The sequence below is a fragment of the Calonectris borealis genome, chromosome 24 (assembly GCF_964195595.1).
Source record: "Calonectris borealis chromosome 24, bCalBor7.hap1.2, whole genome shotgun sequence".
Lineage (NCBI taxonomy): Eukaryota > Metazoa > Chordata > Aves > Procellariiformes > Procellariidae > Calonectris > Calonectris borealis.
Window position 1 is genome coordinate 1,165,473 of NC_134335.1, and position 14,223 is coordinate 1,179,695.

The 14,223-nt window shown below is 72.0% G+C and overlaps 3 protein-coding genes across 12 annotated transcripts in view; 2 read left to right on the forward strand and 1 right to left on the reverse strand.

Moving 5' to 3' along the window:
• SIK3 (SIK family kinase 3) overlaps positions 1-14,223 on the reverse strand; it is a 170,689-nt gene that overhangs the window by 100,194 nt on the left and 56,272 nt on the right. The gene's annotated exons all lie outside the window — the stretch shown is intronic.
• On the forward strand, positions 1,762-9,407 carry SIDT2 (SID1 transmembrane family member 2). 10 transcript variants are annotated; one of them, XM_075172817.1, is made up of 28 exons: positions 1,762-2,341; positions 2,577-2,698; positions 2,834-2,995; positions 3,106-3,151; positions 3,260-3,361; positions 3,440-3,523; positions 3,745-3,856; positions 3,996-4,061; positions 4,174-4,267; positions 4,445-4,500; positions 4,807-4,818; positions 4,944-5,015; positions 5,091-5,165; positions 5,448-5,510; positions 5,938-6,059; positions 6,145-6,218; positions 6,312-6,378; positions 6,525-6,598; positions 6,726-6,849; positions 6,940-7,057; positions 7,129-7,265; positions 7,346-7,454; positions 7,537-7,613; positions 7,738-7,784; positions 8,107-8,212; positions 8,332-8,442; positions 8,527-8,640; positions 8,725-9,407. In XM_075172817.1, exons 1-28 carry the CDS (start codon positions 2,141-2,143, stop codon positions 8,785-8,787), a joined length of 2,610 nt encoding a protein of 869 aa, XP_075028918.1. In that variant the 5' UTR covers positions 1,762-2,140; the 3' UTR covers positions 8,788-9,407. The 10 variants fall into 10 exon arrangements, 8 of the variants coding, with proteins under 8 accessions (XP_075028918.1, XP_075028920.1, XP_075028923.1 ...); XM_075172819.1 differs by having other exon boundaries at positions 6,747-6,849; XR_012677136.1 differs by lacking the exon at positions 8,107-8,212 and having other exon boundaries at positions 7,537-7,606.
• Positions 10,268-13,783, forward strand: TAGLN (transgelin). Its single transcript, XM_075172829.1, has 5 exons — positions 10,268-10,373; positions 12,121-12,320; positions 12,444-12,621; positions 12,712-12,814; positions 13,064-13,783. The coding sequence occupies exons 2-5, from the start codon at positions 12,141-12,143 to the stop codon at positions 13,203-13,205; spliced, it is 603 nt and encodes a 200-aa protein (XP_075028930.1). The 5' UTR covers positions 10,268-10,373; positions 12,121-12,140; the 3' UTR covers positions 13,206-13,783.

Genomic DNA, 14,223 nt, shown 5'->3' on the forward strand with positions numbered 1-14,223 from the left:
TGTTGGGGGGCTTTTGTTTGTTTGTTTTTCCTCTCCTTTCACCGCGCAGAGCTTGGGTCCTGTACCCAAAGCTGTAAGCAAGGGTCTGCAGGTGAAGGTACTGGTACTTTGGCCCTCGACAGGACATCAACTTCTATTTGATTGCTATTTAATAGCCCTGAAACGAGCAGGGAACGCACGTCACCACGCGATCCACCTTACAGTCATCCCAGCAGAGGCGATACTCCAGTTTGAACAGCAGCTTAGGAGTCGGCTGGAGTTCTGCTTCTAGCTCCTGCATGGGCGTCCGTCTGTCCCCGAGCAAGTCGTTCCATCTGCTGTCAGCGTCACCACCTGGAAACAATGTGCAGACTGTCTGAAAAGTGCTTGGGATCCTCGGTGAGAGGACCTATAGAAATAAAGTGCACAATAGCAGCAGCGCTCCTGTCTCTTTACATTTGTCCCGCAGAGAATAGAGGGAAACCGGCGGCAGAGGTCTTGGACGTCAGCTCAAGCCTAGAGAATGGCTGTCTACGAGATGACGTGGGGCTGAGCTGTTTCAGCAGGGGATTTGCAACCAAAAAACCCAATCACATTCAGGTAGAACGTGAGGCAATGGCCACAAAGCCCTTAGACAGAGGACTGCTCGGCAGCTGGGACGGGGGGTGTTTGAGGGAGATGCACGCTGAAACGCTGCGTGGCATCGCTCCTGCCTCCCCAATGAACGGAGCCGTGGAAAAACTTCCAAGTTACTTCGAATCACTTCAACCTCCGGTGATGAAGGGTGCTGCAACCGGGAGGGGAGGCTGCGGGAGCCCCTGCACGGAAATCCGGAGCGGAGCGCGGGAAGGGGAAAGGCGCCCGTGCGGTCGCAGCGCCGTACCTCGCCTGGCAGGGAATTTTTCCGTGCCCCCACGCGCGAGGACTTTGGCGGCAGGCAGGCTGGGCGAGTGGCTTGGGCGGGCGTCCGGAGTGCCGCCTGGCCTCCCTGGCGCCAGCCGGAGAGGTGCCGCCGGCCGCAGGGCCCTGGCCAGGGAGGAGTCCCCGAGCCCTGCGCCGCGGAGGGAGCGGGAGCCGGATTTCCTCCTGCGGCAAGCCAGGGCTGGTTATGGCTCCTGCATCGCGCACCCCGCCATTACCACGGCAGCTCGTCTGTCCGGCCCCGGCGGCCGCGCCGACCTGTCCGGGCCTGGTGCTGGGAGCAGGGGGGTTGGCGGCATCCCTGCTGCGCCCGTCGGTCGGGTCGCTGGCGGGGGCAGTTGGTGGCGGGTAGCCGCTGCCATGTGTCGGAGCGTGACAACCCCGTGAACGGCAGCGGTAAACACCTCCCGACGCTGCCGGCCAAGGGGTGGACACGGAGCTGGGGCTGGGGAGGCCTCGCTGGCTCCCGGCCCCCTCCCCAGGCTGGCGGGCGGGAGGGGTCCTCGTCCCGTCAGAGGGGTTCGGCAGTGTCTGCGTGAGCCCGGGGGTCGCTCGGGGCGGGGGGTGGCAGTCCCTGCCCGGCCCCTGGGGCTGGTCACTGCCCCGTGGCATGGGGCTCCCCTGTGGCATGGGGCTCCCCTGCGGGGTCCCCTGTGGGGCAGGGCTCCCCTGCGGAGCAGGGGCTTCCCCCACGGGGTCCTCCTCGGGCAGGGCTGCCCCAGGAGCGGGGTTCCCCGGCGGGACGAGGGCTGCCGAGGAGGCCGGTTCCCCCGGGCCGGGGACGCCCGCGCCCCGGCGCCGCCCGCCGCCGCGTCACTTCCCCGGCCTGGCCCTTTAACGTGTGACGGTGCGTGACGTCACCGCCGGCCCATGTTTACAGCTGCCTGCGGACCGGGGAGATACAAAGTACCGGCACCGAAGCCGGGCAGCGGCAGCACCGCCGGGATCCAGCACCGGGCACCGGCAGCAGAACCGGGTACCGCCTGCGGGCACCGGCACCGGCAGCCGCGCCGCCCCCGTGCTCTCCCCGCAGCGCCCGCCCGCATCGGCACCAGGGTCAGCGCCGGCACCGGCAGCGGCAGCGGGGCTCGCCATGGGGCAGGGTGCCCGGGCGCGCCCCGGCTGACCGACCCGTCCCGTCCCGTCCCGACCCGTCCCGACCCGCCCCGGCGGACCTTGGCCGGCCGGGAGCGGAGCGGAGCGGCGCGGCGCGGCGGGCGCGGCCGGGGATGCTGGCGGGATGCCGGGCGCCGGGGCGGCCGCGCTGGCCTGGGCGCTGCTGGCCTGGGCGCTGCTGGCCCTGCCGCCCGCCCTGCCCCAGCCCCGCGGCCGCCGGCAGGTGCTGGAGAAGGAGGCCCGCTTCAACACCACCTACGCCGACTGGGTGGACGCTAACCTGCTCAACATCTACGCCTTCAACCACAGCGTCCGGAGGAACAGGGTGAGCCGGCGGGGCGGCCGGACCGGCCGCTGCCCGCTCCCCCCGCAGGTTCCCCTTCCCCCGGGGCCCCCCGGAGCCGGGCGCTGGGGCGCGCGGGGGGACGGCGGCGCCCCGCGGTCCTTGCGCTGGGGAGGCATCCTCTGCCACCAAGGCTGAGCAAAGTCCAGCCGCCGGGGATGAGCTGGCCACGGCCGGCCTGCCCGGCCAACGCCTCGCCTTCCCGCTGTCCCCGCAGACGGAGGGGGTGCGGGTGTCGGTGAACGTCCTCTCCGACCACAAGGACTTGCCCGTCCTCTTCGTGGTGAGGCAGAAGGAGGCGGTGGTCTCCTTCCAGGTGCCGCTCATCCTCCGGGGCCTGTGAGTATTGGCGGGGCGGGCGCTGCCCCCCTGCCCGGCCGAGCCGCGAGGACCGGCGGGCGGGCAGGGGTCCCGGCGGGCCGGGCTGGGGGGCGGCGGGCACGGCACAGCTCGGCGGGCGCTCTGCCTGCCCAGGTACCAGCGGAAGTACGCGTACCAGGAGGTGAGCCGCACGCTCTGCCAGCCCCAGACCAAGGCGGAGGTGGAGACCCAGCACTTCTACGTGGACGTCTCCACGCTGTCCCTCAACACCTCCTACCAGCTGCGGGTCACCCACGTGGAGAACTTCGTGCTGCGGTGAGGGGAGCCCCGCGCCCCCGTCCCCGTCCCCGCTTGCCCGCTGCCTGCCGGGGCCGCCTGCCGAGGCTGCGGGCTCCCTCGCTAGCCGCCACCCTTTCCGTCTGCAGGACGAACGAGAGGTTCAGCTTCAATGCCACGGCAGCCCAGCCACAGGTGAGGAGGGGCCGGCGTGGCGTGGCGGGGGAGAGGGTCTGCGCCCGAGGCCAGCCCAGGGAGGAGAGCACGGCCACCGTGGCAGTGACGGGCCCTTTCTCCCCCCAGTATTTCAAGTACGAGTTCCCCCAGGGAGTGGACTCGGTGATCGTGAAGGTGACCTCGGCCATGGCCTTCCCCTGCTCCGTCATCTCCATCCAGGATATCCTGGTGGGTTTGGGCGGCGGGGCCTCCTGTCCGGGCGACCCGTGATGCCCAGCGGAGCTGACGGCCCCTCTGCCCCCGCAGTGCCCCGTCTACGACTTGGACAACAACGTGGCCTTCATCGGGATGTACCAGACCATGACGAAGAAGGCGGCCATCACGGTGCAGGTGGGCGCGGGGCCGTGCCGCGGGGCCATGCCGCGGGGCCGCGCCGCTCCCGGCCCCTGCCTGGTGCTGGCGGGTAGCGCCGGTTAGCAGAGCTTGCAGAGGTTATTGCTCTGGGGCGGTCCCGAGCCCCCCAGGGAGCCCCGGCTGCGCGGGGCGGCGGGGGGACCCCCGGCTGGGCTCTGCTGACCCCCGCCTCTCACCCCCTGGGACGGCCGCCGCAGAAGAAGGATTTCCCCAGCAACAGCTTCTACGTCGTGGTGGTGGTGAAGACGGAGGACGAGGTGTGCGGGGGGGCTCTGCCCTACTACCCTCTCTCCAAAAATGCCTCACCAGGTACGCCGGGGGGGCTGGGGAAGCACCCGCCCGCCAGTGCGGCCCTGCCACCGTGGGTCGTGTGCTGGGGACACGCTGGGGACAGGGTGAGGAGCAGCGCCCGCAGAGGGCTAAGCCCCCGGCCCGTGCCTTCTTCCAGAGGAACCCGTGGATCAGCACAACCGGCAGAAGATGCTGGAGGTGATGGTGTCGCCCACCATAACCTGTAAGCCTGGGAGGGGCCGTTTGGGGCTGGGGGTGCTGGGCTCTGCGGGGGGCCCCGCGGCAGGTCCCCAGGGCTGCCGCCCCCCCTGAGGGCTTGTCCCGGCTCTGCGCAGCGGAGGCCTATGTGAGCAGCGTGCTCTTCTGCCTGGGCATCTTCCTCTCCTTCTACGTCCTCACGCTGCTCATCGCCTGCTGGGAGAGCTGCCGGTGAGTGCCGGGCATCGCTGCCCCGGCCATCCTGTCCCCTCCGGCTGCGGAGCACGCGGGCGCCGTGCCGCCCTGTCCCCAGGGCACGGTGCCGGCGCAGCGGGGGCCCGCGGGCGTGCTGTGCCCCTCGCCCCTGGCTGCCGGCGCGGCGCTGCTCACGGCCGCTTCCCTCGGCAGGCAGCAGAAGAGGAAGGGGCTCCTGGCAGCCATGGACTCGCCCAGCCTGGACACGGGTGAGCGGCTGGAGGCAGCAGCCGGCGGCAGCGGCACGCGGGGGGTCTGCCTGGGGCACCCCCGATTATTTTGCCCTCTCGAGCCCCTGGCAAAGCCCTCAGTTCTGCAGGAGTACCCCACTGTCCCCCCGAGCTCCTCTTGTCCCCCAGCTTCCTGGGGACACATCCCGATGTCAGGGGGACAGGGACGTCCTGGGGCTCGGGCTTCACCACTCTGGGGCTGGCGGGGCTGCGCTGGGGCTTGAGGGTCTCGGGGGTCTCACCAAGTCTGTCTCTTTCCTTCTACGGCTTTCCGGGGACTCCCAGCATCTCTTCTGGGTAGGTGCCAGCGCCCGCTCTGTCCTTGGCTGCGAGCTCACTCCCGTGCCAGGGCAGGGGCACCCCCGGGCCGGGGGTGCCAGGGGAGGCTGCCGGCAGCTGACGGGGACCCTCCTGTCTTGCAGGGCACGCCCGCAGCATCCCCGACTCCTTCCTGGGCCACGCGCCCTACGACAGCTACGGTTACGGCTCCTTTGGTGAGTGCCGCGCGCCGTGCCTCGCCTCCCTGCCGGTCGGCGGGCGGCCATGCCCACCTCTGGCCGTCCTTGCAGGGAACGGCTCCTCCGGCAGCGCCGAGGGTGCCACGGACAGCATGGGCTCGGCAGAAGTCCCCTACGGCTACGCGGGTGAGTCCCGGGGCAGCGGTGCGGTGGCTGGCGTGGCCGCAGCCCTGCGGAGCCAGTGTGCCCGGGCGGCGCCAGGCTGCCCTGACGGTGCTGTGCTGCCGGCAGCGTCACGGCTCTGCCGCTCTCCATCTCCCGGGAAGGGTCCCTGGGTTGCCAGCCCCCCGTGCAAGCCCGCAGCGGGGTCTCCATCAGTGCCGCTGGCCAGCGGGGAGGACACGCGCCGGGGAGCCCCCCCGGGCTCGGCCCCGCTCCTGCTCCAATAACTCTCGCTTTCCTTTGAAGGGCAGGAGCAGTTCAAGCGGCGCACGCCCTCCGCCCCGATGAGGCCGCTGAGCATTGCCATGGGTAGATGCTGGTACCGGGCAGGGACGGGCCCATCGAGCCAAAATCTGCCCTGCCCCAAGCTTGCGCCCGGGGCGCTGAGCACCTCTGCTCCCTCCTCCCCTCCCCCAGAGCAAGGGCGGCCGCCCAGCAGCCCCTGCCGCGGGCCGGGCAGCGGGGCAGGGGGAGGACGTCGTCCTCCCGGCCCCCAGCTGTCCCCAGCCTGGCAGGGCCCGGGGGACAGGGGCACGGGGCTACGCTCACCCGTGCCACCGCAGTGTCCCTGTGGCAGGGGCAGCGCAGGCGTCCGCACGGAGCTGGAGCCTGTCCCCGGGGCGAGTTGGCAGGGAGGCAGCCGAGCGGTTAATTGGGGGAGATTGGGGTCCCGCGGGGCGGGCACCGAGGCGGGCTCGGCTGAGGGGCTCCGCTGACGGCCCCGGCTCGGCCGCAGGGGAGCGGTTGCTGGGGAACGTGGCCGGCCGGCCGCGCCTGGACTCGCTCAGCTCCGTCGAGGAGGATGACTACGACACGCTGGCCGACATCGACTACGACAAGAACGTCATCCGCACCAAGGTGCGTCCCGCCCCGCGCCCCCCGCCCTCCCGCCGGCTGCTGCCCGCCGGCCGGGGCGAGCCCCTCCACCTGCCTCTCCTTCCAGCAATACCTCTGCGTGGCCGACCTGGCCCGCAAGGACAAGCGCGTGCTGCGGAAGAAGTACCAGATCTACTTCTGGTGAGCGGGGGGCGGTGGGGATGGGGGCACAGAGCAGTGTCCCGACCCAGGGCGGGCGGCGGGGACCCCCTGACACCCCCCTGCCTCTCCCAGGAACATCGCCACCATCGCCGTCTTCTATGCCCTCCCCGTCATCCAGCTCGTCATCACCTACCAGACGGTAAGTGGGGCCGTGGCGGCAGCAGGTGGGGCTCTGAGGGCTGCGGTCGCCCACCGTGCTCCCCGGCCGCCATGGGGACGTCCCTGGGCGTCCCCCGTGTCCCCGCGCCCCGCTGCCGCCGGCTCTCACCGTGCCCGCGCGCGCAGGTGGTGAACGTCACCGGCAACCAGGACATCTGCTACTACAACTTCCTGTGCGCCCACCCGCTGGGGAACCTCAGGTGGGTTCGGGGGGGCCGGTGGGCGGCTGGGGGTCCCCCGCAGCCGGGGCAGGGCCGCGGCGGGGCCCCGGCGCCCTGGGGAGGGAGAGGGGTCCGCCGCACCCACGTCCGGGCTGCCCCCTCGCAGCGCCTTCAACAACATCCTCAGCAACCTGGGCTACGTCCTGCTGGGCTTGCTCTTCCTGCTCATCATCCTGCAGCGGGAGATCAACTACAACCGGGCGCTCCTGCGCAATGACGCCCACGCCCTGGTAAGGGGCGGGCGGCCGCCGGCCGCGAGCCCGGGGGGGTCTCAGCCGCCCAGGACCCCCGCTTCCCCTCCCTCCCCTCCCGCCCCCCAGGAGTGCGGCATCCCCAAGCACTTTGGGCTCTTCTACGCCATGGGCACCGCCCTCATGATGGAGGGGCTGCTCAGCGCCTGCTACCACGTCTGCCCCAACTACACCAACTTCCAGTTCGGTGAGTGCCCCCCGGCCCCCCGCCGCCCGCCCCGGGGCCGCCCTGCCCCGCTCACCGCTGCCCCCCCGCAGACACCTCCTTCATGTACATGATCGCCGGGCTCTGCATGCTGAAGCTCTACCAGAAGCGTCACCCGGACATCAACGCCAGCGCCTACAGCGCCTACGCCTGCCTGGCCCTCGTCATCTTCTTCTCCGTCGTCGGCGTGGTGAGTACGGTGGGTGCCGGTGGAGGGGGGCGGCCGGTCGCCCCCGCGGCCCGCTGCCCGCCGCCCCGCTCGCCCCGCAGGTCTTCGGCAAGGGGAACACGGCCTTCTGGATCGTCTTCTCCGTCATCCACATCGTGGCCACCTTGCTGCTGAGCACCCAGCTCTACTACATGGGGCGCTGGAAGCTGGGTGAGGCGGGGGCACCGCCGCGAGCGGGGCGGGGGGAGGCGGCGCGGCGGCCCCCCCGGCGCGACCTCTCCTCTCCCCGCAGACTCGGGCATCCTGCGCAGGATCCTGCACGTGCTGTACACGGACTGCATCCGGCAGTGCAGCGGGCCCATGTACGTGGTGAGTGCTGGCACCGCGGCTCGTGGCACCGGGGTCCCCGGCTCTGCGGAGGCCCCGCCTGGCAGCCCTCCCTCCCTGAAGCGGCCGGCCGCCTGCCCCTCACAGCCCCCCTCGCCCTTTGCAGGATCGAATGGTGCTCCTGGTCATGGGGAACATCATCAACTGGTCGCTGTAAGTGCGGAGCCAGACCCCGCGCCGCTTCTCCCAGCCCCGCGCTCCTGTCCCCGCTGCCGCCCCCACCCCGCTCCTGCAGCCCGACCCCCCAGCTGCGGTCTCCTCTGCTGGGGCTGGGCTGAGGACTGCCAGCTCGTGACAGCCGTGAGCCGAGCACGGCGGGTCCCCACCGTAGCTGCAGCAGCCCCGCTGTCCCCACGCGCTGCCCGATCTCCCGGGGGCTGCCGGTGTGTCTAGGGGAAAGTGGGGTGCGCGGGCATGGCGGGCGGGGGGACACCCCAGGCTGCGCTGAGCCTGCTGCCTGTCCCTGCCTCCCCAGCGCTGCCTACGGCCTCATTGTCCGCCCCAATGACTTCGCTTCCTACCTGCTGGCCATCGGCATCTGCAACCTCCTCCTCTACTTCGCCTTCTACATCATCATGAAGGTGCGAGCCGTGCCCCCGGCCCGGCTGCGCGGGCGCTGCGTGCCCGGCAGGGAGGGCAGGGCAGGGAAGGGCACCCCTGCCAGCGCCTGCCCGCGCGTTGACCCCGGCCTCTCCCGCAGCTCCGCAGCGGCGAGCGCATCAAGCTCATCCCCTTGCTCTGCATCATCGGCACCTCGGTGGTCTGGGGCTTCGCCCTCTTCTTCTTCTTCCAGGGGCTCAGCACCTGGCAGGTGAGCGGGAGGGTGGCGTGGCGTGACGGGGCGGGCGGGGCGGCCGCCGGCCGGCGCGGTGACGGCTGGCCCTGTCCCTGACAGAAAACGCCGGCCGAGTCCCGGGAGCACAACCGCGACTGCATCCTGCTCGACTTCTTTGACGACCACGACATCTGGCACTTCCTCTCCTCCATCGCCATGTTCGGCTCCTTCCTGGTAGGCGCTGGCTGCCGCCGGCACGGCTGCCGCCCGCCGCTGGCCGCCCCGGCTCACCGCAGCCCCGCTCCCCTCGCTCCGCAGGTGCTGCTGACGCTGGACGATGACCTGGACTGCGTCCAGCGGGACAAGATCTACGTCTTCTAGGGGCCCTCAGCCGCCCGCTGCCCTGGGACTGTGCCAAACGCCCGGCCGCAGCCCCCGGGAGGGGGGACCCGCCGGGGCCGCGCGTGCCCCTGGGGAGGGATGCCCGTGCTGCGGGTCCCGCCAGCCGCTCCGTCCCCCTCCCCGCGCAGCCTGGGGGTCCCGGTGCGCCTCCTCCCCGCCGGCCGGGTCCCTCCCTGGTGCTGCGCGCCCATTCCCGGGCTCGTTGTAGCTGAAAACGGGGCTGGGGGGCCACCGGGGCACCCGTCCTCGGTGGCAAGTGACACTGGAAAAAGTGCTGCTGCTGCTGCTGCTCTGCGTCCGTGCGCCCGTGGGCGCGGTGCGGGGGGCCGGGGCGAGCGCCGTGCCAGCAGCCCCGTGGCCCCCCGAGCACGCGGGCACGGGTCTCTCTTCAGTGCCTGAGTCGTATGGGTGGGAGGTGGGGGTGCGTGCGTCCGGCGTGGTGGCGGCGACGGCCGGAGAGGCCCCACTCGCGTCTCCTTCAGTGTCCCAGGAGGGCGTCGGGCGTTTGTGCCCCGTCGCCGCTGCCCACCAAGGCTGCCGCGTGCTCTCCGCGCGTGGGGCTGCTGGGAAGGGACTCGCATTAAAGTGTCTGCACTTTGCCTGCGCCTGCCGCCTCCTGCCTGGGCAGCGGGAGCCCGGGGGCACTGGGGGTCCCCAAGGGTCCCCGGGGGGCAGTGGGGGCGGCGGGCTGCCGCCGGGCAGCCGCGCTCTGCTGCGGGACTTTGGGAGAAGAAGCAGCGCTGCTGCCGCCCTCCTGCCCCGCAGCCCCCCTGTGTGGCACGGGGGCTGCAGGTCTGTGGGGTGCGGGGGGCTGGCAGCCCCAGGGGGGTTAGGGGTGCCCAGGGAGGCCCCACTTCACGGGCAGCGAGGGCCCTGGGAGGCTGGGGCTCCCCTTGGCATCCCAGCCCGGTGCCAGCGCTGCTGCGTGCCTCGCTGTGCCCCGGCCCACCCGAGCGGGCTGGTGCCCGGCCGGGGCAGAGCGAATCCCGGGGATGGCTGTGGGATGCCCAGGCACGATGCCCACAGGATGCCCGCAGCCTCGCTGCTCTGCCCTGGCCAGCCCCGACCAGGGCACGCCGCGGGCTGCGGGTGCCGCCCGGGCTGCCGTGCCCCCGCAGCAGCCCCGCGGGAAGCCCCGCGCGGCCGCCCCAGCTCCCCGGCAGCGAGCCCACGGGGAAACCAGCCATGAAGTCAGGGCAGAAGCCCTGGGCGGCTGCTGCGCCCGGCCGAGCGCCTGGCTATAAAAGGACTTGCTCTGTCAGCCCCCGGCCCCGCTGCCTCCCTGCCCTCGAACGCGCTGGGGAGGAGGCACGCGGGGAATGCTCGGGCACGGGCTCGAGTCGCTGCTTTTCGGAATCTTTCCCCAAATATGGTGCCTGGGCCAGAGTCACGGTGCGCTGCGGGGCTGGCGCGCCCCGGGAGGGAGGGCTGGGGGGGCTGGCCCCCGGGCTGCGCTGACATCACCGTCCCGGCGCCGGGCTTTTAGCACAGAGGCGGCCTCCTAACTGTGCAGTGTGCTGGCTCCCGCGCAGAGCATCACCCCGCGCCTCCGAGAGCAGCAGCTTGTAAGTCCTGCTGCGGGGGGGCGGCGGGGAGGGTGCCCGGGGTGGGGACACCAGCCCCTGGCACGGGGTGCTGCTCCCCGGGATGGGGACCCTGCGCCTCGGATGGCGCTGCTGCTCCTGGGACGGCGATCCTGCTCCCTGGGTGGGGATTCTACCCCTCCGATTGGGGTGCTGCTCCCCGGGATGGCGATGCCGCTCCCCAGGATTGGGATGCTGCTCCCTGGAGGGGGATGCTGCTCCTTGGATTGCAACGCTGCTCCCCGGATGAGGGTCGGGCTCCCCGGATGAGGGTCGGGCTCCCCAGGAGGGGAAGCTGCTGCCCGGGCTGGGGACGCGGCTCCCTGGGCTGGGGACGCTGCCTGGGGTTCTGTGCTGCTCCTGCTCCTCAGGACCGCGTGGCCGCGGGGGCTGCGCGGCTGCGGGTTGGCCGGGCTCAGCCCCGCGGTGGCCGGAGGGGCGTGCGGGGCTCAGGGCAGCGCGGAGCAGGGAGACTCCGGCCCCCGCTTGCCCGTTTCTGCCCTCGGTGGGGACGGGCGATGGGCACGGGGCTGGCGGGTCCCGGGGCAGCTGGCAGCCAGCGGGCACTGCCGCGTTGCCGAGGGAGCCGTCGCCGGCGAGGCTGGGGTCTGCATGCGATCCCCCTGTACCGGGCTGGGCCAGGGCACGGGGCGCCGGGCGGTCGGGGCACAGAGCGGAGCTGGCCGTGGCGCCGCTGGACGTGCCTGGCGGTGCTCGGGATCGGGGCACAGGCTGCCTGTGGGGCTCGTGGGGCACCGCTGCAGAAACCGCGGGGCTCGTGGGGTACCCCTGCATCGCCGGCAAGCGGGGTCAGCATCCTCCGCTGCACCGAGCTGTGCCAGGTCTCAGAGCCTGTCCTGCAGGAGCCGGCGTGCATCTGCCCGGCAGTCGGGGCGAGCCAGCCTGGGGCAGGACATGGGTGCGGGGACCGAGCACACGGCTCCTTGCGGGCACAGCCCCGGCACTCAGTGGCTTAATGCCAAGCAGGGAGCTGCGCAGGGAGGAGCGAGGCCAGCTCCGCCGAGGGCTTGGCTGCCGGCTCCCAGCGCCTCTCCCTCCTGGCATCCTCCACGGCATCCTCCGGCCCTGCCCGCAGCCAGCTACCTGCCATCTCTGCCCGCAGCATGCCCTTACAAGGGCACGGGCACGGCTCCCTCCGCGGTCCTGCCGCGCCTGCGCTCCTCCCCGGCACCAGGACCCGCCGCGCTGAGGCCACCCCACAGCACCACGGCCACCCTGCCCCGGCATGGCCTGGCCACCCTGCTGTGCCACGGCCACTATGCCGTGCCACAGCCACCCAGGCCTGCCGTGCTCACCCTGCCACCCGGACCCCTCTGCTCTGCAGCTGCCGAGGGGCAGCACGGCTGCTCCGGCCAGAGGGCACGGCCGCGCCAGGGAGGTTCACGCCAACCAAGAGCTGGCAGGCAGCTGAGCAGGCAGGGGACGGGGCTGAGGCTGCTCTCCTGCGCAGCCTGAGCTGGGAACGGGATGAGGCACCTCTGCCGGGACGGGAACTCTCTGTCCCGGCAGGCTGCGGGGTCACGGCCGTGCACTCACCTCCGAATGTGCCGGGACGGAGCTGAAGGGCCGTTGCGTGGCAAGGGAAGGGCCGGGAGGAGGGTACGTCCCCGCTGCACCAGGGTGGGAGGTGGATGCCACAGGGTGCTGGGGTGGCTGCGGGGGGGGGGACAGCATCTCCGCAGCCTGATGGTCCCCGTCCCGCCGCCAGGTCTCCCACCCGCCGCAGACATGGCGAACAAGGGCCCGGCGTACGGCATGAGCAGGGACGTCCAGGCCAAGATCGAGAAGAAGTACGACGATGAGCTGGAGGACCGGCTGGTGGAGTGGATCGTGGCGCAGTGCGGGGCCGCGGTGGGTCGCCCCGAGCGGGGCCGCCTGGGCTTCCAGGTCTGGCTGAAGAACGGCATCGTAAGTGGGGGGCCGGGCGCTCACCGTGCCCGCCGGCCCCAGGGCTGGGTGGGCGGCCGGCGGGGAGCTCCGCAGCCGGCGGCGTGTGCGGCGTGGCGAGCCCGGCCTCTCCTCTGCCGGCAGGTCCTCAGCAGGCTGGTGAACAGCCTCTACCCCGACGGCTCCAAGCCCGTCAAGATCCCCGACAGCCCCCCCACCATGGTCTTCAAGCAGATGGAGCAGATCGCCCAGTTCCTCAAGGCGGCCGAGGACTACGGCGTGGTCAAGACGGACATGTTCCAGACTGTCGACCTCTTTGAAGGTGCGGGCGGGCGGGTGGGGGGCAACCGGGGTTGGGGGGGCCGGGGCTGCTGCGCCCTGCCCGTCCTCACACCCCTCCGTCCCTTGGCAGCCAAGGACATGGCGGCGGTGCAGAGGACGCTGATGGCCCTGGGGAGCCTGGCGGTCACCAAGAACGACGGACACTACCACGGGGACCCCAACTGGTTCATGAAGTAAGTGGGGGAGCGCGGCCCCGGGCGAGGGGCCCCCCTGCCCCACGGCTGCCCGCAGTGGGCTCTTCCTGCTGCCCGGCAGCGCCCCCGAGCACACGGTCGCGGGATGCCGAGCTTTCGGCTGGGAAGCAACAGCGGCTGGGGACCCCCTTGGGGAGCGGGGGCTGCTGGGCGCCCCGGGGATGGGGACGAGGGTCCGGCTGCCCGGCGGGTCACGGGTGCCGCATGGCCTCTCCCTCCGCCCCGCAGGAAAGCGCAGGAACACAAGCGGGAGTTCACCGAGAGCCAGCTGAAGGAGGGCAAGAACGTCATCGGCTTACAGATGGGGAGCAACAAGGGGGCGTCACAGGCGGGGATGAGCTACGGCCGGCCCCGGCAGATCATCAGCTAGGCAGCCCCCCTCGCCGCCCCCAGCCCTCCCGCCGCCGGGAGAGCAGCCCCAGCCGGGACCTTCGTCTTCGCTCCCCTGGCCCAGCGCGCCGCAGCCGCCCGAGCACCGGCGGCCGCCACCGCCCCTCACCGATTGGTATTTATTGAAAAGAAAACGCCAGCCAGCCCAAAGGACCCTTCAGCGCAACCAACGGCAGCACGCGCCCAGCCGCAGCCCCTGCGTGCGGCGATGCACCCAGCCTCGGGGACGCCGGGGCAGCCCCGCCGCGCTCGCGCCGTGCCCCGGGCAGCCTCTCCCCTCCGGCCTCGCACGCCCCCGCCGCACCCCCGCGAGCCCCGCCGCCAGCCGGTCCTGCCCCTGCCGCGCCGCGCTCGCCGGCACCCACGGGTGCCCCGCCGCCCTCCTTGGGATGGCGGGTGGCAAGGGCGCGCCCCCCGGCCCCCAGAGCCACCCCGCCTGCCCGCAGCCCCGCACGAGCCCCGCGCCACCGCCGCAGAGATCCTTGCGAACGGGGAGAAAAGAAAATCGGCCTTGGTTTTGTACTTCGTTTTTGTCAAAATTAAAAGGTTATTCATCTAGCGTGGCCTGGCGAAGTTTCCTCCCGCCCGCCCAGTCGCCCCGGCTGGTGGTGCCAGGAAAGCCGAAGCCACCCTCCGTAAAAGCTGCTCAGGTCGCCTGGGCCACGTCTGCTCCTTCTTCCAGCTCCGAACCTGGGAAAACCAGAGCTGGGGATCGGGCCCTCCCTGCCCAGTTCGGACGGCTCCGCGGGGTGGCTCTGCCCTCTCCGGCCCGAGCCGCAGGGCCGACCTTCCTCCTCGCTCCTTCCAACCGCTCCGGCCCAGCCCTCACCTCCCCCTGCCCGGAGCAGCCCCGGTTATCCCGGCTCCCGGGGAGCAGGGCAGGGAGGGCTGCGAGAGCCGCGAGCAGACCCAGCACCCCGGCACGGCGTCCCCACGGGCCCGGGGCTGGGAGGTGCTGGGTGACTCATGCTCCCACAGCCAGAAAGTGCTGGGAGGGC

Excerpts from the sequence above, each read along its gene's own strand:
- SIDT2 (XM_075172817.1), top strand. The coding sequence starts at position 2,141 with ATGCCGGGCGCCGGGGCGGCCGCGCTGGCCTGGGCGCTGCTGGCCTGG. Across the intron at positions 2,342-2,576 it reads ACAGCGTCCGGAGGAACAGG|ACGGAGGGGGTGCGGGTGTC; the intron begins GTGAGCCGGCGG and ends CTGTCCCCGCAG. Across the intron at positions 6,060-6,144 it reads AGAACGTCATCCGCACCAAG|CAATACCTCTGCGTGGCCGA; the intron begins GTGCGTCCCGCC and ends CTCTCCTTCCAG.
- TAGLN (XM_075172829.1), top strand. The coding sequence starts at position 12,141 with ATGGCGAACAAGGGCCCGGCGTACGGCATGAGCAGGGACGTCCAGGCC. Across the intron at positions 12,622-12,711 it reads GACTGTCGACCTCTTTGAAG|CCAAGGACATGGCGGCGGTG; the intron begins GTGCGGGCGGGC and ends GTCCCTTGGCAG. Across the intron at positions 12,815-13,063 it reads GACCCCAACTGGTTCATGAA|GAAAGCGCAGGAACACAAGC; the intron begins GTAAGTGGGGGA and ends TCCGCCCCGCAG.